The sequence below is a fragment of the Mustela lutreola genome, chromosome 3 (genome assembly GCF_030435805.1).
Source record: "Mustela lutreola isolate mMusLut2 chromosome 3, mMusLut2.pri, whole genome shotgun sequence".
NCBI lineage: Eukaryota > Metazoa > Chordata > Mammalia > Carnivora > Mustelidae > Mustela > Mustela lutreola.
In genome coordinates this window covers 72,778,761-72,797,720 of record NC_081292.1, presented here as the reverse complement: position 1 = coordinate 72,797,720, position 18,960 = coordinate 72,778,761, and the positions used below count along the sequence as shown (strand labels likewise).

Below are 18,960 nucleotides of genomic sequence, written 5' to 3'. Positions count from 1 at the left end.
AGAGCTCTTCCATCTGTATAGTCAGGGAATCTGAGTAAAGAAATGTCCTAAGCTAGACCTTTAAGACTAATCATAATGGATAATAAAAAATTTTAATATATTTTTTAGAGTAAGTATATTTATGGTAGGAATTTGAAGAAGTTGTCCTTACAGTATCCCTGAAGATGACAGCTGACATTAACCTATTTTGCGTTTGGAAAAGGAAATTGAAGAGATCATTTCTCAAGTTTGTGCAGCAAATAACTGGGAAATGGGAAGAATACACTTAGCATCCATTTCTTCAGGGTTTTATAGGATGCCTTGTAGTTATATTCTGAACCCTTAAAATGTTAATTTAATGGAAGGATTACAGTTCTGTGACCAAGAGTTTATATTATTGGTGATTAGGGAGAGATTGTGTGCTGCTGGCCTTGTTTAGAAATAAAAAGAGGATGAGGTTTCATTCTTCTGAGAAATTTGCTTTAGGTGACTGCTTGGTCTGTGGACCAACACTTCAGACATTTAGGAAAGGACCTGGCAGGACTCTGAGGCTTTTTTCGTGAAGAGGTACCTGCAGGTGTCCATGGCCTCACCTCCCTTTGTCTAGGTGGCTTGAGGCAGAGGGATGCCCTGGGATGCCCCTTTATAGCCTTCCAAGGGAACGTGTTCTGAGAAATGGTGGTTTCCTAATCTTACAATGTAAACCGGGTGCTAATTTACCTTGGGGGAGAACATTTACTTGAGTGATTAGTGGTTCCCACATTTCAGTAATGGGGTATTCCTTCCAAAATGTGTATCTTTCTAAATAGCATAGCTTAAAAACTTTAGAGTGATTTACTTCTCCATGAATTCAGAATGAATTCTGTAGAGTGGTAACTGTACTTTAGAGTTACTGAATTATTTACATAATATATGTGTCAAATTTGATTTATCTGAATAGTCACTTTTTATTAATTATCTGTGTTTTCTGAAATTTTGATTACTTTTCTATCACTGGAAGTGTGAATTTCAGAAGAGGACATCTGTACTTCACCTATTTCTAATTACTTTAGTGGGTTAGACCAATAAGGCATTTGCCATTTTGTTCCACTACCTTTCCACTCCCCTCTCTACAGATGAAGAACCAAGAACCAGAGAGGCTAACTAACTGGATCAAGGCCACACAGCCTGATTGACACATTTTGCATATTTAAATTTCTCACATTGAAGGAGAGAGTTGTCTGATCATCTGCATTGCCTACTAACTGTGTGCCAGGAACTGTCTTAAGTGCTTTGTGTATACACTAATTTAGTCCTCATGAATTAGAGATAGATGGAATTACCATTTCTAGAACCAGATGTCATTTCACCGTTGGTCTCAGACCTCAGTGGGTTCATCATGCCCTGTGACCATGCCACTTTCTCTTTTGATGTGTGGATTCCATACAGATTTTGATGTGTGGTTCCATACAAGTTTTAGGCTTGTTTGTTCTATTTCTGTGAAAAATGCCACTGGAATTTTCATAGGGATTGTATTGAATCTAGAGATTGCTTTGGGTAGTGTGGACATTTTACTTTTTAAAGATTTTCTATTATTTATTTATTTGAGAGAGAGAGTGTGTGTGAACATACAGAGAGAGCAGGGTTAGGGGGAGAAGCAGACTCCCTGCTGAGCAGGGAGCCTGATGCGAGGCTCAATCCCAGGACCCTGAGATCATGACCTGAGCCGAAGGCAGACCCTTTTCCTGCTGAGCCACCCAGGTGCTCCTGTGTCTGGACATTTTATAACATTAATTCTTCAATCCATGAGCACAGTGTATCTTTCCACTTATTTTTTGTCTTCATTTTCTTTCTTTAAAAACTTATACCTCAGGACCACTGCCTCCTTTGGAATTCAACAAGCCAGCCAAAGCCATGGGAATGAAGCCACATTTACTTTTTGTTAGTTCTATCTGTGCCCATTCTTCTGCTTGTCCTGTTGAAAGAGGCACATCCCATGCCCGGTGCATGGGTCTTCTCCCACCCCTGCCCCCTCCTCTGACACTCATACCCTTAGCTGTTTCCCTTTTACTATGCTCCTCCTTGGACGTCTCACTTTTTATGTCTGTCTCCTGTCAGTGTTCTGTGTCTTACCTAAAAAATGCTTATACCTGCTTACCCTGTGGCAGGCACCCAGCACTTTACCAGTATACCGAATTCTAATCACCCTTGTGGAGTCAAGCTGTGGCTATCCCCATTTTACCTTGAGGCACCGGGAGACTGAGGAATTTTCCCCGGGGTTGCGTGAGTTGTGTTTGGGCACAAACCCCCTTTCTCTCATGTTGAGTCTGCCAATGCGTGTCCTTGGTCAGTGCACTCCGCTGCTGCCTGTTGTCTCTTTGCCTTCTGTGTGGGAGGCTGGCAGCCATCTCTGCTTTTCTGTCCTCCCATCACCACTTTAACTCCAGCCCTTGAGCTTTTGGCTCTGCTTCCTAGAAGCTGTTCTCAGCAGAGTTCCTGATACCTGCCTGTGGAGTCTGGTGGACCCTGTTCTTGCTCTGTAGCTTTTGAACCTGTTGATCACCTCCTTCTTAAAGCTTTACTCTTTCCTTCCTTTTTTTCCCCATGTTTGTTTTTGTTGTGCAGAGGGACGCTTCTGCCTGCCTCCTCAGTGTTAGTATTCTTCAGGATTCTCCCCTTATTCTTTCCTCTTATCAGTGAGCACACTTTCTGGGTGATCTGATCTGCTCCCAGCCTCCCTTCTTTTTGTCAGTGGCCCCGACAGCCTTATCTCTAGGTCAGCTTTCTTTCTTGAGCTCTTCTCCTTTAAATTGTATAGCTTCCTTGGTGGCTCTGTGTGCATCATTTCTACAACTCTCCCCTGCCCCGTGTAAATTCTGGTCGTCCTCTGTTCCCCATGTTTTGGTCAGTGGTATAACCATCTGCTCGGTTACCCAAGCCAGAGCCCTGTCATCCTAGACTCTTCATCCTCCAGTGTCTGATCAGAAACTGAGGCAGATGGTTGTGGAGTTCTGTCCTTCAGTGTGTCCCTCTCCTTTTTGCCCCTGCACCATCATCTTTTACCTGAATTCCTGCAAGAGCCTTCAAACTGGGCTTCTTGTGCCTCCTCTGTACCATTCCCACCTCTCCCAGTCTGTGATGCACACTCTAGTAAGGGGGATTCTTTCCAAAATGTGCATCTTTCTAAACTGTATGGGTTATAAACGGGAGAGTGGCTTGACTTTTCCTTGAATTCAGAATGAATCGTAAGGCCCTGCAAGATTGAGCCTCCACTTAAGGCATATCGAGGTATTTGCAGACATCTGAACCTACCCTGCTTCCCTAAGCCTCAGGAGTGGATTTCTTCCACCCTCCTACTCCCCTCTGCCTGCTGTTCTCCTGCTTGCCCTCTACATCTCTGCTTAGACAGAGCCCTCTAGACCAGAACCACCTGTATTTTCCACCGTGGTGGAAAGTCAACAAGGCTCTGTGTTTGCTGCATCCAGTCGATAGCCACTAGCCACGTGTGCCTTTGAGCACGTCCACGTGGCTAGCGTGACTGAAGAGGATTTTAACCTTTATGTAATTTCACTTAACTGAAATAGCTATATGGGGCTAATGGGAGGGTTCTTGTGCTTCTGTGCATTTTGTTCTTATCTCCTCCACCAAAGCACTTTGCCCAAGAACAACAAAATACCAAGTGATAGTATTGGTGGGGTCAGGAAAAATTCACAAAAAAACAAGCTCAAGAACTCAAAGTATATTTATATAAAAACAAGAATAGCATAATGCAGAAAAATAATTTTATAAAACATGATTTTGATTCATCAGGAACCAGTTATTATTTTTATCATGTTCATTCACATAGTTGTTTTATATTGCGTTTACATCTGAAATGCTTAAATATAAGCTGAACCAAGGAGCCAGGTGAAATTAACAATCAAAATTTATTTCAGATATTCTAGTGTTTGTGGATGCCAGATAACTTTTTAGTTTTCAGTGATAACTTGTTATTGGGTGGTTAGTAAATACTGATGGAACTTAAAATGGTTCATGATGAAAGAAGTATTGAAATATTTTTTATATTTGCAAGTTAACGTTTCAACAGGAAATCATTTATTCAAATGAAAGATATTTGCAAAATCAAAAAATTAAAAGTAACAAAATTTAAATTCATTCTACAAGAAAGTTGATTCTGATAGGTTAGAAGCTGCTAACTACCAAGTTTGTATGCAACTGATAACAATTATTTGAATACTGATTATCTCAGCAATTTGAAATATGAAATGGTATTTTGAAGCTCTTCTCTTTACCATGGTGAGAAACAATCTTTAATCTCCCTGTTTTAGTTTTAGTGCTAAGGGACGTTGATCTTGACAGCTGTCCAACCCAGGCATGGAGGGCTTGTGCGTTCACTTTTATTTATTTATTTATTTATTTATTTTGGTTAATGGTTTGCATTTTAAAGATTTTATTTATTTATTTGACAGAGAGAAATCACAAGTAGATAGAGAGGCAGGCAGAGAGAGAGAGAGGGAAGTAGGCTCCCTGCTGAGCAGAGAGCCCCATGTGGGACTCGATCCCAGGACCCTGAGATCATGACCTGAGCCAAAGGCAGCGGCTTAACCCACTGAGCCACCCAGGCGCCCCTGTGCATTCACTTTTGAGGTACAGTGTGAGGTCTGTGGTCTTCTGGAGCACTTTGTGCCCTTTCTAGGTGTTCACGGCAGTCTGGAAGACGTAGTGCACGGCAGTACTCTATGTGGTGTGATGCTCTGATTTATATACATAGTCTGTAAGGCTGTTTTAAGAGATTGGAGATGTGTTTGTCATAGCCACTGGTTTTTAAAGGCATTGTACTCTTGGTAGCGTGGTTAGACTAAAAACTTTATGTTCTGCGGAATTGCTTTAGAGGAGAAACTGAGAATATTTTCAAATTATTTCTGAGAAGTGGCATGGGACTTGGGTGTGTTTAGAGATATAATGAATATGGGGCAAGAACATGAACAATGTGGGTAGGTGTAATATGACGTGTGTATTGCTGATGAAATTTAACTGTTTTCATTTCCTTACCTGCACCATGATTTTATTGGCAAATGATGTATACTAGTTAAACTCGGAAAAGCCGTACCGATGGGTGGGTGCAGCAGTCTGAGGCCTTAGAAAGCTCTGTATTTTACAGGTGGGTAGATAGGTGTCTGTTCTTTTTGTAATTTTGGATTAAACCAAGTATAAATTTCAATGATAAGATCTTATTGGTGATCTTAAATTATCTTGATCATCCTCATTATGTGAAATAAATGTCTCACCTGGTAGTAGCTCCTCTTCTCACTGTGCCTTTTTTTGTTTGTTTTAAACATGTTACAGTCTCTTTTACCTGCTCACTCGAGGTGAACTTAATATTGATCTCTAATCAAAACGAACACAAAGTAGAAATTCCCAACTACATCAGTGGGATCTCTTTTCAATCTGAAATATAAAGTTTACCTACCAGTTAGAACAACAGCTTAGTATCAGGCATCTTGTACACTCATGTAAAAATTACTTAATCTGAGATATGTTTCATTGAATGAGTTTTAGGGGAAATATTTGAGGCAGAAGTGGCCATTACAGTCAGCTTTCAGCAACGTAGAATAGTATGGTGCTGCAGTAAAATAATACAGGAATTTGTTGCAGAATGTATTGTAATTTGATGGGGGGACAGATTTGGGTTATGAATGAATTTGCTTAGAATAGTATAAAAGATATTTCATTTTGCGCACAGTGCTCAGCTAGCTGGGGAAGGAAGCTCAGAAAACTTCTGGGTTAACAAGGAAAAGGGCTTGTTTAGTGTTGAGCCTTTGCTGTGGACACAGGAAAATGTAAAGTTAAATTATAGAGTTTATGGAGAAAACTGTTGTCCTTTATCACGTGCAAATATGAAGACGTTTAACTTGGCTAAAAGGTGTATCAGACTTGGGTACCTGAGTGTCTTAGTTGGTTATGTGTCTGCCTTTGGCTCAGATCATGATTTCAGGGTCCTAGGATCTAGCCCCACTGCATCGGGGACTCCCTGCTCAGTGTGGAGTCTGCTTCTCCCTCTGTGCTCCTCCCCCCTCTGCTCATGCTCTGTGTCTCACTTTCTCTCTCAAATAAATAAACAAAATCTTAAAAAAAAGATATATCGGGCTTGTTTAGCTGCTTGAAATTGATGGTTTTGATTATAAGTTGTTATATTTTAGAATAGTTTTTTAAAAATTTTAAAAAAGATTTTATTTATTTATTTGACAGACAGAGATCCCAAGTAGGCAGAGAGGCAGGAGGAGAGAGAGGAAGGGAAATAGGCTCCCCACTGAGCAGAGAGCCCGATGTGGGGCTTGATCCCACGATCCTGGGATCATGACCTGCGTTTAAGGCAGAGGCTTTAACCCACTGAGCCACCTAGGCGCCCCAGTTTTTTTTTTTTAATTAAAAATAATTATTTATTTGTCAGAGAGAAAGAGCACAAGCAGGGAGAGCAGCAGGCAGAGGGGGAAGCAGACTCCCTGCTGGGTAAGGAGCCCGATGTGGGACTTGATCCCAGGACCCTGGAATCACGACCTGAGCCACAGGCAGAGACGCTTAATGACTGAGCCACCCAGGCATCCCTGGAATAGTTTTTGGTAATGGTTTTGGTTATCAAATAGTTGTGATGATGGTGGCATTGTAGAACCAACTTACATTTATAAGTGGCAGAGGCACAGAAAAAAACGTTTCCAACCTTGTTATAAGTCAGAATATCACGATATAATGGATGTGAAGCTGTTTATTATGTATTCCAGCCTTAGTTCCATTTCCTTTGTTGGTATAATTTATATTGAAATAGAGATTTAATGTAGTTACTGAATAAGTGACATTTGTTTTCTTCCTTTTCCCCCTTTAGACTCACCTTTCTGAGAGCATGTGCAGTTTTCCAAAATAACTTTTTTTGTGACGCTTTTCCAAGGACCTCCTCAGCTTTCCTTTACAGCTCCTTGTCACTTTTATATCACTTGCTTCCCTGATAGAAATTTGGATTTTCAAAGTCCTGTGTATTCCTCTTTTGCATGAAATTCCTTTTTTTAAAAAAACCTTCCAGGTTCCCGTGTGACCTCTACCCGCGTCCTGTGACACTTGGCCCGTGTCTGTGCTGAGGTTCTTCATGATGGATAAGGCTTCTCCTCACATGTGCTCCTCTCTAGCAGAGATGATAAATTATTTTCAGCTGGGATATTGCCAAAGGTTCTTTTCCCCCTCTGCTAAGGAAAAGAATGTTAGTAGTGTGTATCAGAGAACACTGTTTACTACAACCTTTCTCTCTCTGCATTTCAGACCAGGCAGAGTTGGGTACAGAATTGGGAGTTTTTAAACTCCCCCTGGCAGATGAGACAAGATCCTCTTTTCAACTTTTTAGAACCCTTGAAAATGAAAAAGAATGTAGGAAGTTGCCAGATCAGTTAATCAGTGACAGCTGTAGTAAGTATACAGAAAACACAGTTCTTACAAGAGCAGTTGGCTGCCTTTTTTTTTTTTTTTTTTTTTTTTTTTATTAAAGTCCCTCAGCACTGTAGCCTGTGTCCCCCTGTGGCATCTCTCAGTGGTTCAGGATCAGCTTTATAAGGGTTTGTGACAAGCAGGGCGCCCCTGGACAGAGGGTGGCCCTAGGCAGCTCCTTCCTTCCCTCCTCCTATTCTCTTCTCACCCTGATGGGGTGTGTGTGTGTGTGTGTGTGTGTGTAGTCAGTTGCTTGAAATAGGTCTAGATAGAGCGAATAGGGAAATATATTTTCAAATAGGCTAATAAACATGTGACATATTTGCCTTTATAGATCACCCATGTTTTGTTTGTTTAAAGTATGCCAGGATATTTTACAGTATTAAGCTAGATGTACCCAGCAGTGACCAAATTTTGTAAAATTCGTATTACTCTTCCATTAGTCTGTCCAATAAACATCCTTGCTAGGTGGATTGAAATACTTTTCTGAAGTTTAGTTTTTCCCTGTCCCAGATAAATTACACTAAAAAAATTATCATTTATCTATTTGTGGACCTTTCTCTGTTTGGTTTCCTCCTTGTCTGTAATACAATTAAGATAGCATTAAGAAGATGGGGTAGATTCACATATTTTACAGAGATACATATCTTGTTTACATATATGGATATGGTGTGTACAGATATGTTTATAGGTGTTTGTTCTCATTTCTTTTGCCTTATTATGTTGAATACTTTCAGTGCTTTTAGAATGTACTGGTCTTTTGCTGGGCCATGCAAAGTTGTGTATGGAAGGAAGGTCACTATGGACTTGTTCTTATGTCTTGTGGTGGGACAAGCAGGTTAGCTGTCTGCTGGCTGCCTTCTCAGTGGGCTTAGTCTTTGAAGGAGATAATTTCAGAGTGATAATTCAGTGTGGAATTGCAGGGCATAAAGCTTGTTCTCTACGGGACATTGATTTCCAGGATTCTTGTGGTGTAGTGGCACAACTTATTTATAGGACAGTATGTACCTTTTGGCCAGTTTAGAAAAAAAAAAAATTAGTGTTGTTGCCATGCACTTGGTATGAACTGTTAGCTGAGTGCTGTTTCATGGATTGCCTTGGAGGAAACCACTGGCCCCATGGTTTGTGATCAGCAGGACATCCATGTATTATACAGTAACATTATATAGAAAAAAGAACCATCTTTATCTGAAAAGCAGTTCAGAATATGCAGACTCTCAAAGTTATGTAGAAATAACTGAAAGATTTCTGCAAGAAACCTGTGAAATAGTGTGTTAGGTAACACGGTGTTAGCTATCAATGTTAACTGCAGTTTTGGGCGGCGGGTCATGTAAAATGATTGGCAAGCAGATGGATGTATCTTTAAAATTAAGCCACTTTTAGAGCCCAGTCCTTGTAAACCATTGCAAATTAAAATTTGTCACTAAGGAGTCCTCATAATTCTCTGGATGAGGTCAGCATTAGTCTTGTTTCTTTGTTGGTCAGGAATGCCAGGACTACCTTTCCCAAACAGTAAGATAGTACAACTTTGTATTACTTGCTTTGTAATTCTTTGGGATGAGTTATTCATTGTTGGTTATTCATTCTCGTGTTGATTGAGGAGCACTGAGAGCCACAGCTGCTGGAGGGCCTGAGTCTTGAGAGCAGGACTTCCCAAATTTTCATCTGTGTAGGCATCAACGGGGTGCATGTTAATAAAATGCAGATTCTGGGTCAGGAGGTCTGGGTTAGGACCCCAGGATTCTGCATCTCTCAGCAGCTCCTAGGAAGTGCCCGCACTTCTGGGACCCCCTTCAAAAATGGCAAAGGAAACAGAGGAGAGCGACTGTGCTGAGTGGTTTTGTAGCCCTTTCCCCAGTGCAGCGCAAATACTAGGGAGGACTTCCAAATCAGCCGGAGGAGGAGAAGGGCTGAGAGTCAGGAAGTTTCCCCACAAAGGTGGTAACAAAGGAACTGAGAGGAAAAAGATGGCAGACTGGATAGTGATGGGGTGAGGATAGAGGGGTAAGGAGGCTGGTGGGGAGGCAAGGAAGGTGTGAGGAAGTGAGTGTTTGCTTGTTGGTAAACTTCCCGTGGTTTGATAGACCCAGCCCAGGTATTTGTGCTTGGGGAGTTTGGGGGTTAGAATGGAGTTGACAGAGATCCGATTATGAAGTGCCTTCCCCCATGCTGGAGCATTTGGACTTGATGCGAATTGTGGAAACTCCTTCAAGGATTTTAATCAGGGGAGAAAGATGATGTGTTTTGTGTTTTGGAAGATCATTCTGTCAGCTGGGTGAACTTGTCGAGACTGGACTTGGGAGAAACAGCCAGCCTTTCATGTTCTGTCCTTGACTAACACACGAAGGCCTGACTTCATCAGAGGCGGTGTGAACCAAGAGAAGTGCACTTGTGGGATATTAGGCAGGCCGGGTTAGCAGGTTGGTTGGTGGCTGGGATATGCAGGCCATCCAAGGGGCATTTATTAGAATAGCAAGCTGCACGGGGAAGGGGCCATGCCTGTCCTGTTCAACTCTCTGTCCCTGAGGTCTGGTAAATGCATTAAACAGGGTAGGCACTCATTAAATATTTTTTAAATGAATGAAATGAATGAATGAATGAATGCCGGTGTGAAGCCCACCATCACTTCATACAACGTCAGTTCTGAGCATAGTTTTTCCTGTACAAAATGTATCTCTTCAATTGATACCAGAAAATTGGGAGATTATCTAGTGTTATAAATGGAAGCCAACTGTAAATGCAATTTTACCTTTTTAAAAATTATTTTAAAAAAATTTTTCATAGGGTGCTTGGACCAGCATAGATCTTCTGAAGGACTTCAAGTCCTTTTTTGTTTTTTCTATATTTTTTTCAATTCCAATAAAATTGTGAATGAAAGTAATATACAAAGCCCATAAGGAAAATAGTAGCCTTACTCTATAGTTACATAGATTCTTGGTTATAAAACTTAAGCTTGCAAATACTTTATTAAAGGGCAATGGTAATATGGCAATTATAAGTGAAAAGGATTTTGAAATTAATTATTCTTAAGGGTTGTATTTTGTATAGTTGAGACTCATTCTTAACATAACAAAAATTAATTCATTAAGAAATAGAAATATATGTTGGGTGATATAACACAAAGAAATTTTATAGGTTGAAAAATAGTTAATTAACATAAAATGTGTTAAATGGAATAGGCACTATAAATTTCATTACAAGGGGTAGGTATGGACCTTTGAAGGAATGCTTTGAACTCTGAACAGGAGAAAATATTTTTCATCAAAGAAAATTTCTACTATCTAATATGGTGTTTGTCTAAAAAGGTTACCTCTAACAAGAAATATGTAGTAGTGCTGTCCATAGGTGTTTCTGCGATGACAGAAATGTTCCGTGTATGCACTGTGCATATATGCACAGCGAGCACTGGAAATGTAACTTGTGTGACTGAGTTCCTGAATGTTAAATTTTATTTAGTTTTAATTAATTTAAATAGCAACATGTGGCTCGTGGCTGTTGTGTGGGATAGTCCATCCATAGCATATTGGCATTGCCTGAACATACTAATGAGGAAGAAAATGTGGTCTTTCCCTGGGTGGGGGGTGGGGGCTTCCGAAGGGGCACCAATTGATCCATGAGGGAAATCTAGAATGGACTTGGGATCAACTGGTGTTTCTGACTTGGAGGAATTTCTGTTGGATACCTTCTCCCATGGTGAACATTGGCCTGGGTAGACTTTCTCTTTTCCAAGTGGCTCTTGGGGGCCATTAGCGGGCATCACTGTCCACAGGCCTCATGATATAGCAGATCCATGAATATGAATACTCAGCGGTGCGGAGTCCTTTATCGTGCGTGTGTTCACCCATCGGCTCATGGATTCTCCCTGTTTTTGGTATGATCTGTAACCTTGATGATGGAGAGGCCTCTTCCCAGGTTGTACTGCGGGTGGTTACATGTGTTTTTCCAGCTGCTAGACATTGCCACGGAAATGCTGATACATGCTTTACCCAATCCCAAGAATCACTGTCACAGTCACGTTACATGCCTCAGGCTCTTTGGAGGTGGGGGGGAAGAGACTTAAAAAGAACAATTACAAATCAGGCTACAGAACACAAAATAGTCTTCATCATCTAAAAGGCAGTTATTCTTTGATCCCACACTTGCCCATATATGTTGGCTATTTATGAAAAAAGTTGGCCCCAGAGTAGCACTCTACTTACACAATTGGATAAGAGGTGGCTGGACTGTGGAAAATACGGCTTCCCAGGCACTGTGATACCACATTGAAGCTTGGCTGGAGAACTGCCGTATTACTCTGGGAAGAGCAGCGGAGTTAAGCATTCATCTTTTATGTAAGTTTGAAGTGGTCAGAAATTCACTTCAAGATATTAATATATATTTTTGCACAACTTATTTCTTTCATCGTGGCTTGTTGTACGCCTCTTGCTTTCATCCCTGGTCCTCTGCATGCGGCTTACTTGTTTTGTAGGATCTGCCGGTTTTCATCCTGCTTATTCCCCCCCAAGAATCAACCAGGAGCCTCAATATGGTGCTAATAGGTGGTTGCTTCCTTAAAATTATAAATAGTATAATTAAAAACATTTGTCTGAAAGGAAACTCTCTTCTGTTTGTTGGTGTCAGCAATTTAGTGACTTATCTGAACAAAACAGACCCCAATTTAGGCCTTTAGTAATTTACTCTTACTAGTAAGCTGCCATTTCTTCCATACATCTCTCTTTCGTCTTTGGATATTGTTAGTCATGAAAATATTTTTTAGAAGACGTTTACTTCTCTTAGTCTATAAAAGGGTTCTTTAATCTGTTAGAGGAATAGGGGTTTGGATTAGAAGGTCCCCAAAGTACTTGCTAATTCTCAGCTTTTCATAACAGGTTTCACAGTGAGGTCTCTATTGCAGGCGGGCGATTCTCTTGCTTGAGCTGTCTCGTTGGGCCCCTCTTCACCCCCAGACGTGCATGCGCTTTCTGCACTGTCATTCTTGTCTCAGAAAATACCCCGTGCCCAGTAGGGCACTCCGTGGAAACTTACATTATTATGCTTTCACTGTATGCTTCCGTACTGTTTACTATCTAATATCACACATAGTTAAAACACTTGTCATTATAAATTCCCAAGAAATATTTTGTAAAATGTTATCCTAAATTTTCATTACCTCCGAATCTTTCTTCTCTAAGTGTCATCATTTACAGATGAGTTCCATGAGGATAAAGGGAATTTTGTTTGTTTTTATTCGCTGATATATCTCTGGTACCTAGATCAGTGGCTAAATCGTTGTAGGTACTCAGTACATGTATTTTGAATAAGTAAATGCGATTTGGGATTTAGCTTGATTTTTTATTTAAAGCCAAATCAAACATAAAGACAACTTGAATATTTATTATCTGAGTGATAATTATGAGAATTATTAGAGACCACTGACAACTTGAATTTCTAGTCTTCTTTTCAATAATCTGTAACTATGCTGTCCAGCATGGTAGCTGCTGTCCCCAAGTGCACATTTTTTTCTTGAAATGTGGCCAGTAGAAATTGAGATATGCTGCAAGTATAAAATACATACTTTGGGTTCAGACTCTGTATCAAAAAGTGTAAACGATCTCATCCATTTATGAAGTGGTGATATTTTGCATATATTGGGTTAAATAAAATTTATTATTAAACATAATTTCATTCTTTTTTGGTTAATTTTAAAATGTGACTACTACAAAATTTAAAATGACATGGCTCTGGTTTGATGGCTCATTGAATAACTGATCTATCTAGATATAGAAAATGTAGATACTGAATGTAGAGAAGCGGCCAGCCTCCAAAAAGGAGTTCTAAATGAATATCTTTGATAGAAACAAAATTATATGTTGCAGCTGTGACTTAGGAAAGTGGGTATTCAAATGGACTTGATCAAATTAAAAAAGACCAAAATAAATTAATTAGATTAGCTCAGATCAGAAATATGAAATCCAGCTACCAGATGGATTCCTAGCATAGTCGCCAGCCAAGTCTTGAGGTCAGAAAAGGGGCAGAAGGGTGGTGGTGGCCGTCCCGGCACGCAGGAGCGGTCACTAATGACAGGCTCAAGCTGCAGTTTCTGAACGCCTGTGCCCAGAGCTCACCTGATGGTGGGCTCAGTTGTGGTGGGTGGTGCGTTTGCTGGATACCAGGTAGTGCTGTCATTTTTCCTGCTGCTGGGAAATGGGAGTGAGTCTTTGTCGGAAAGATTGGCTAACTGGAAGCCTATGCGTCAGGTAGGATTACTCTCAGTGAGTGTTCTGTGTTGTCCCTTCCGGAGCCTGTAGGCAGGTTCTCTTTCTCCTTTCTGCTCAGCCTTAAGTTAATACAAAGTAGCGTCAACGTCAACGCCTGCAGCTGCTGCTCCAGGCTGGCTGTGCCTCTGGGCTCAGTGGACCAGGCCGTCCCCTCCCCATCCGTGCCTGTCCCCCAGAGCTGGCGGGGAGCCCCATGCACGCAGTGGCATTGCCTCCTGTGATGCGTGGGGGACCCTGGAGGGGGAAGCCGTTAACCTATGAAACAAGGCCATCCGTCCATATGAGTAGACGGTACCTTCCTTAAGCTAATTTGAAAGGTTCCTTTGGTAGGTGGTAAGTCTGCACGGCTAGTTTAAGCTATTAGCAAGTGCACTGTAAGATTTAGTTCCTTGAAAGCTAGAATGGGTCTTCAGTAAATGAAGACCGACTGCTTAGGCCGTTCAGAGGGAAATTCAGTTTATAGATATTTGATGCATTTGGCACTGAAGATTTCTGCGTCTCTTTATTTTGGATTCGAAAGTGGTCATGTAGTAAAGCAGCATGTCGGTAAATAAAATGGTTTTCATGCTCACCTTATTTTCACCCTTCTGACCTCTGTTTTGGAGAAAGTCGATCAGAAAATTCATGGCAGTTAGCGGCGGAGTGAGGAGACCTCTGACTTTAGCTGACAGCTGTCACCTGAACACTGCAGACCTGCAGACCTTCTCAGGTGTTCTGTCTGTAGTTCTGACAGTGAACAGGAATGTTGTTTACGTTTTCTGTAAGCAAAATTCTCCCCTTGTTAGGAATATGTTAGAGTAGGACAGGCAGAACTGGGTTTTCTTCCTCTCTCTCTTACCGGTAAGTTCTCAGCAGTGCTGGTTGCCCGTTCTTCATTCCCATGCTGGTATCGAAGTGTGTCAGTAGAATTTATGACTGAGCCTGTTTCTAACATCACTTTTGAAATTCTTCAGCAAGATACTGCTTTTTTCAAGTTGGGCAGTATCACAATGCTTCGTAGACTTCTGAAAGAGGAAAAATGAGTTAAATTCCAAAGATGTTTAAGATTTCGGACATTTTTCCTATGTGAATTAGTTCTTTATTAGGTTGTTGATTTAATTAGCGTTCGACAAAAACACTTTCCTCTTTTGATTGGTGAAGCATTCTTTAACTGCTTATTTTAATCAGATGCGCAAAATCTCTTAGGAACCGTTTAAATAAAATGTAGAGCAGTAGGTAGCATATATACCTGGTGCCATAAACACAGGATGCTGACGGTCTTGCTTTTCTCCCACGGCTCTCATCCTGCCTTATCTCTGAAGAGGAAAAAGCAAGAGGGAAGCCTGCATGGATAATTTGAACTTTGTTGCGTTAAAGTGATTTTCAGTTTTGACCGGTTTGGCGGGGGAAGGAGGAGTTTTCAGTTTCTTCTGATGAGAACAGTCATCGTCTAGTAACTCCATGCAGCTGGGGTCTCTCTGAGCGGTCACATGGGCTCTGGGTCCATCCCCAGGGTCTGGCACCTGCTGGGGAACCGTGACCTGTGATCGGACCTCTCAGTCTCCAGTGCAGAGTGGGGACACGCTGGGCCCAGAGCCATGAGTGAAATTGGTCTTCTTGCAGAATGAAAACTTTCTCTTTCTGCAACTTGTATATCCCTGCCATTGAACGTAATGGATTTATGAGGTTATTATACTGTTCGAGGGCATGCTTCCCACCATCATCACGGACGCTCTCTTGTCGAACGTCATCGTGGACATGTTCTCGTTTGACACCTCTGTTGCTGTCACGTAGATGTATGTGAGCCGAAAATATCTAATTTGTACGAAATGACTGATTTTGCTATTTGTATAATCCTCTAGTCAATTTAACTAAGTTGAGCTTTTCACAGCCCTCGGTGCCGCGGCTGCTCATCTGATTACACTGCTCAGGGGAATAAGGTTAAGGGCGGGCTGTTGGTAACCAGAGCATTTCCAGGGCTTTAGTTCAGCAGATGGGCTGCTTGGCTATATTCATGCATCTGCTTGCCTGCTGTGGCAGCTGCCGCTGCTTCATGTTGTGTTCTTTTGTTCTGTTCCATCCAAGAATGGAGCGCTAGGAAGTGGAGTGAATGGATTAATTTAAGGTTAAGGTTAGTGTTTTGCTTGCTTTCTAAGTAACCGATCATAATAATGCTTCTGGTAGAAGCTAATGAGTTTCTCTTAAAGTGAACTAGATTTATAAAATACAGCTCAGCAAGGGGGCTAGATTAGTATTGTTGATGGAAACCAAATTCAAATGTGTAAAATACTGGCAGTTTTTATCATTTGTTCCTAATTCTTTGTTTTCTTTCTCCCCCCCCCCCGCCCCCCTCCCCCACTCCCCGCTCTCTTCTAGGACCTATATCCAGACTTTGCCTGACACTGCAGGGTCCAAGAGAATTAAAGAAATACGGAATGACATGAAGAAGATTAGTTAAGGATTATAGGCTTTGAGGACAGACACCTCGGTGAGGTGAAGCCCAGACAAGCTCCTGAGCTGTAGTGTGGAGGAGCCGTGTGTTGGAAGAAGATGGCGGATCCGGGAATGATGAGTCTTTTTGGCGAGGATGGGAATATCTTCAGTGAAGGCCTCGAAGGCCTTGGAGAATGTGGTTACCCTGAAAATCCCGTGAACCCCATGGGTCAGCAAATGCCGATAGACCAGGGCTTTGCCTCCTTGCAGCCGTCCCTCCATCATCCCTCCACGAATCAGAATCAGACGAAGTTGACCCATTTCGATCACTATAATCAGTATGAGCAACAAAAGATGCATCTGATGGATCAGCCAAACAGGATGATGAGCAGCGCCCCTGGGAACGGGCTCGCGTCTCCTCACTCGCAGTATCACGCCCCTCCGGTCCCTCAGGTCCCCCACAGCGGCAGTGGTGGCGGTCAGATGGGAGTCTACCCTGGCCTGCAGAATGAGAGGCACGGGCAGTCTTTCGTGGACAGCGGCTCCATGTGGGGCCCCCGGGCCGTGCAGGTGCCGGACCAGATACGGGCGCCCTACCAGCAGCAGCCCCAGCCGCAGCCGCCCCAGCCCGCCCCATCGGGGCCCCCCGCGCAGGGCCACCCTCAGCACCTGCAGCAGATGGGCAGCTACATGGCCCGTGGGGATTTTTCCATGCAGCAGCACGGTCAGCCACAGCAGAGGATGAGCCAGTTTCCCCAAGGCCAGGAGAGCCTCAGTCAGGGCAGTCCTTTCATTGCCACGTCGGGCCCCGGCCACCTGTCCCACGTGCCCCCGCAGAGCCCCAGCATGGCGCCTTCCTTGCGTCACTCAGTGCAGCAGTTCCACCATCACCCCCCTACTGCTCTCCACGGAGAATCCGTTGCCCACAGTCCCAGATTCTCCCCTAATCCTCCTCAGCAAGGGGCCGTGAGGCCACAGACCCTTACCTTTAGTTCTCGGAGCCAGACAGTCCCCTCACCTACTATAAACAACTCAGGGCAGTATTCTCGATATCCTTACAGTAACCTAAATCAGGGATTAGTTAACAATACAGGGATGAATCAAAATTTAGGCCTTACAAATAATACTCCAATGAATCAGTCCGTACCAAGATACCCCAATGCTGTAGGATTCCCATCAAACAGTGGTCAAGGACTAATGCACCAGCAGCCCATCCACCCCAGCGGCTCACTTAACCAAATGAACACGCAAACTATGCATCCTTCACAGCCTCAGGGAACTTACGCCTCTCCACCTCCCATGTCACCCATGAAAGCGATGAGTAATCCGGCAGGTACTCCTCCTCCGCAGGTCAGGCCCGGAAGTGCCGGGATGCCGATGGAAGTTGGCAGTTATCCAAATATGCCCCACCCTCAGCCGCCACACCAGCCCCCCGGTGCCATGGGAATCGGACAGAGGAATATGGGCCCCAGGAACCTGCAACCGTCTCGTCCGTTTATGGGCATGTCCTCAGCACCGAGGGAGTTGGCCGGGCACATGAGACCGAACGGTTGTCCCGGTGTTGGCCTTGCAGATCCCCAAGCGATCCAGGAACGACTGCTGCCTGGCCAACAGCATCCTGGGCAGCAGCCGTCTTTCCAGCAGTTGCCAACCTGCCCACCGATGCAGCCCCACCCGGGCTTGCACCACCAGTCTTCACCCCCACACCCACATCACCAGCCTTGGGCACAGCTCCACCCATCACCCCAGAACACCCCGCAGAAAGTGCCTGTGCCTCAGGTAAGGGAACTCGGATCCTGCCTGCCTCGCAGTAGAAAGGGTAACACGGTAACCTTCCCTACTAGGTATTTTCCTTCGAGTTTCGCAGAAAGCTTTCTCGTTACGAGTGCCTTCATTTTTATCTTGTAAGCTGTGCGAGAATCTCAGTTTTCTCCGGGAGTGTCTCACTCGCTGGCCTATGTGTTTGTTCCCCGACTCAGAGCATCTCAAATCCTTCTGTCCCAGGCATTGTGGGGGGGGGTGTTGCGGACATGTCCTAGATACCTAATCCCTGGGCTCTGCTTGCGGGAGTTGCCGCTGCCTGCGGGGACAGGGACGTGGGACTCCTGTTCTTTCTCTTTGCCTGTCTGGTTTCAGAACACACCAGAGCTTGGTTTCCAGCAAAGTTTTCCATGTTTGTGGCAGTCCCTCCCACCTCTTTTAGAACATTATGGTTTTTTTTTTTTTCCCCCTGGGAAGCTTCAAAATGTGTTCTTCTGTAATATTTATTTTACCAGCTATTGGATTTATTTTACCAGCTAGCATGAACTTAAATTGCAAAGTGTAGAAAATCATAGGCGACATTAATCTGTAGAAAATGTTTGGTCTCTAAGAGATTTGGGTACCCAGCACCACAACAGGAGTCTTCCTTTTCGTAAGCTGGCATTTTTGTTGTCCTACCGAGTTTACAAGCGGACATTTACGTTTCAAGCCCTTGTAGTCACAGAGATGTCTGTCCCTTATAAATGTTGGTGTTTGTGCCCTCAGTCTAGGGAAGTTATATTGTTATCTGTATAGGTACAGACCATTCTGCACGCTCTTCAGAAACAGGTCTTCTACCATGATTTCTACTTAAGTTTGGATGGCATAGGAGGTGATCTTAGAGCTGTTCTTAATGAACTTAGAATCGGTGTGGAAGGAGAAGTCTACCGAAGGACTACACTTGGTTATGTGACAAGTGTCCAGAGACAGGAAATACCCGGGGATGTGGGTGGTTGGCATTTGGCTAGGACTTAGCCAGGAAAGTGAGCTGAGGACTGCATTTCTGGTTTGGGGATGATGTGATAACTGAGGACATGGGATCTGGAGTTTGCCACAGGGCACG

The 18,960-nt window shown here is 43.1% G+C and overlaps 1 protein-coding gene across 7 annotated transcripts in view; it reads left to right on the top strand.

The window, feature by feature from the left end:
• The window catches only part of CHD7 (chromodomain helicase DNA binding protein 7), a 186,714-nt gene that overhangs the window by 46,784 nt on the left and 120,970 nt on the right, over positions 1-18,960 (top strand). For 6 of the 7 annotated variants that reach the window (XM_059166377.1, XM_059166378.1, XM_059166372.1 and 3 more), the window contains one exon: positions 16,041-17,876. The exons of the other annotated variant lie outside the window; for it this stretch is intronic. In XM_059166377.1, the coding sequence (XP_059022360.1) occupies positions 16,215-17,876 (1,662 nt within the window). In that variant the 5' untranslated portion in view covers positions 16,041-16,214. The remainder of the gene's footprint in view (positions 1-16,040; positions 17,877-18,960) is intronic. 7 annotated transcript variants of the gene reach the window in all.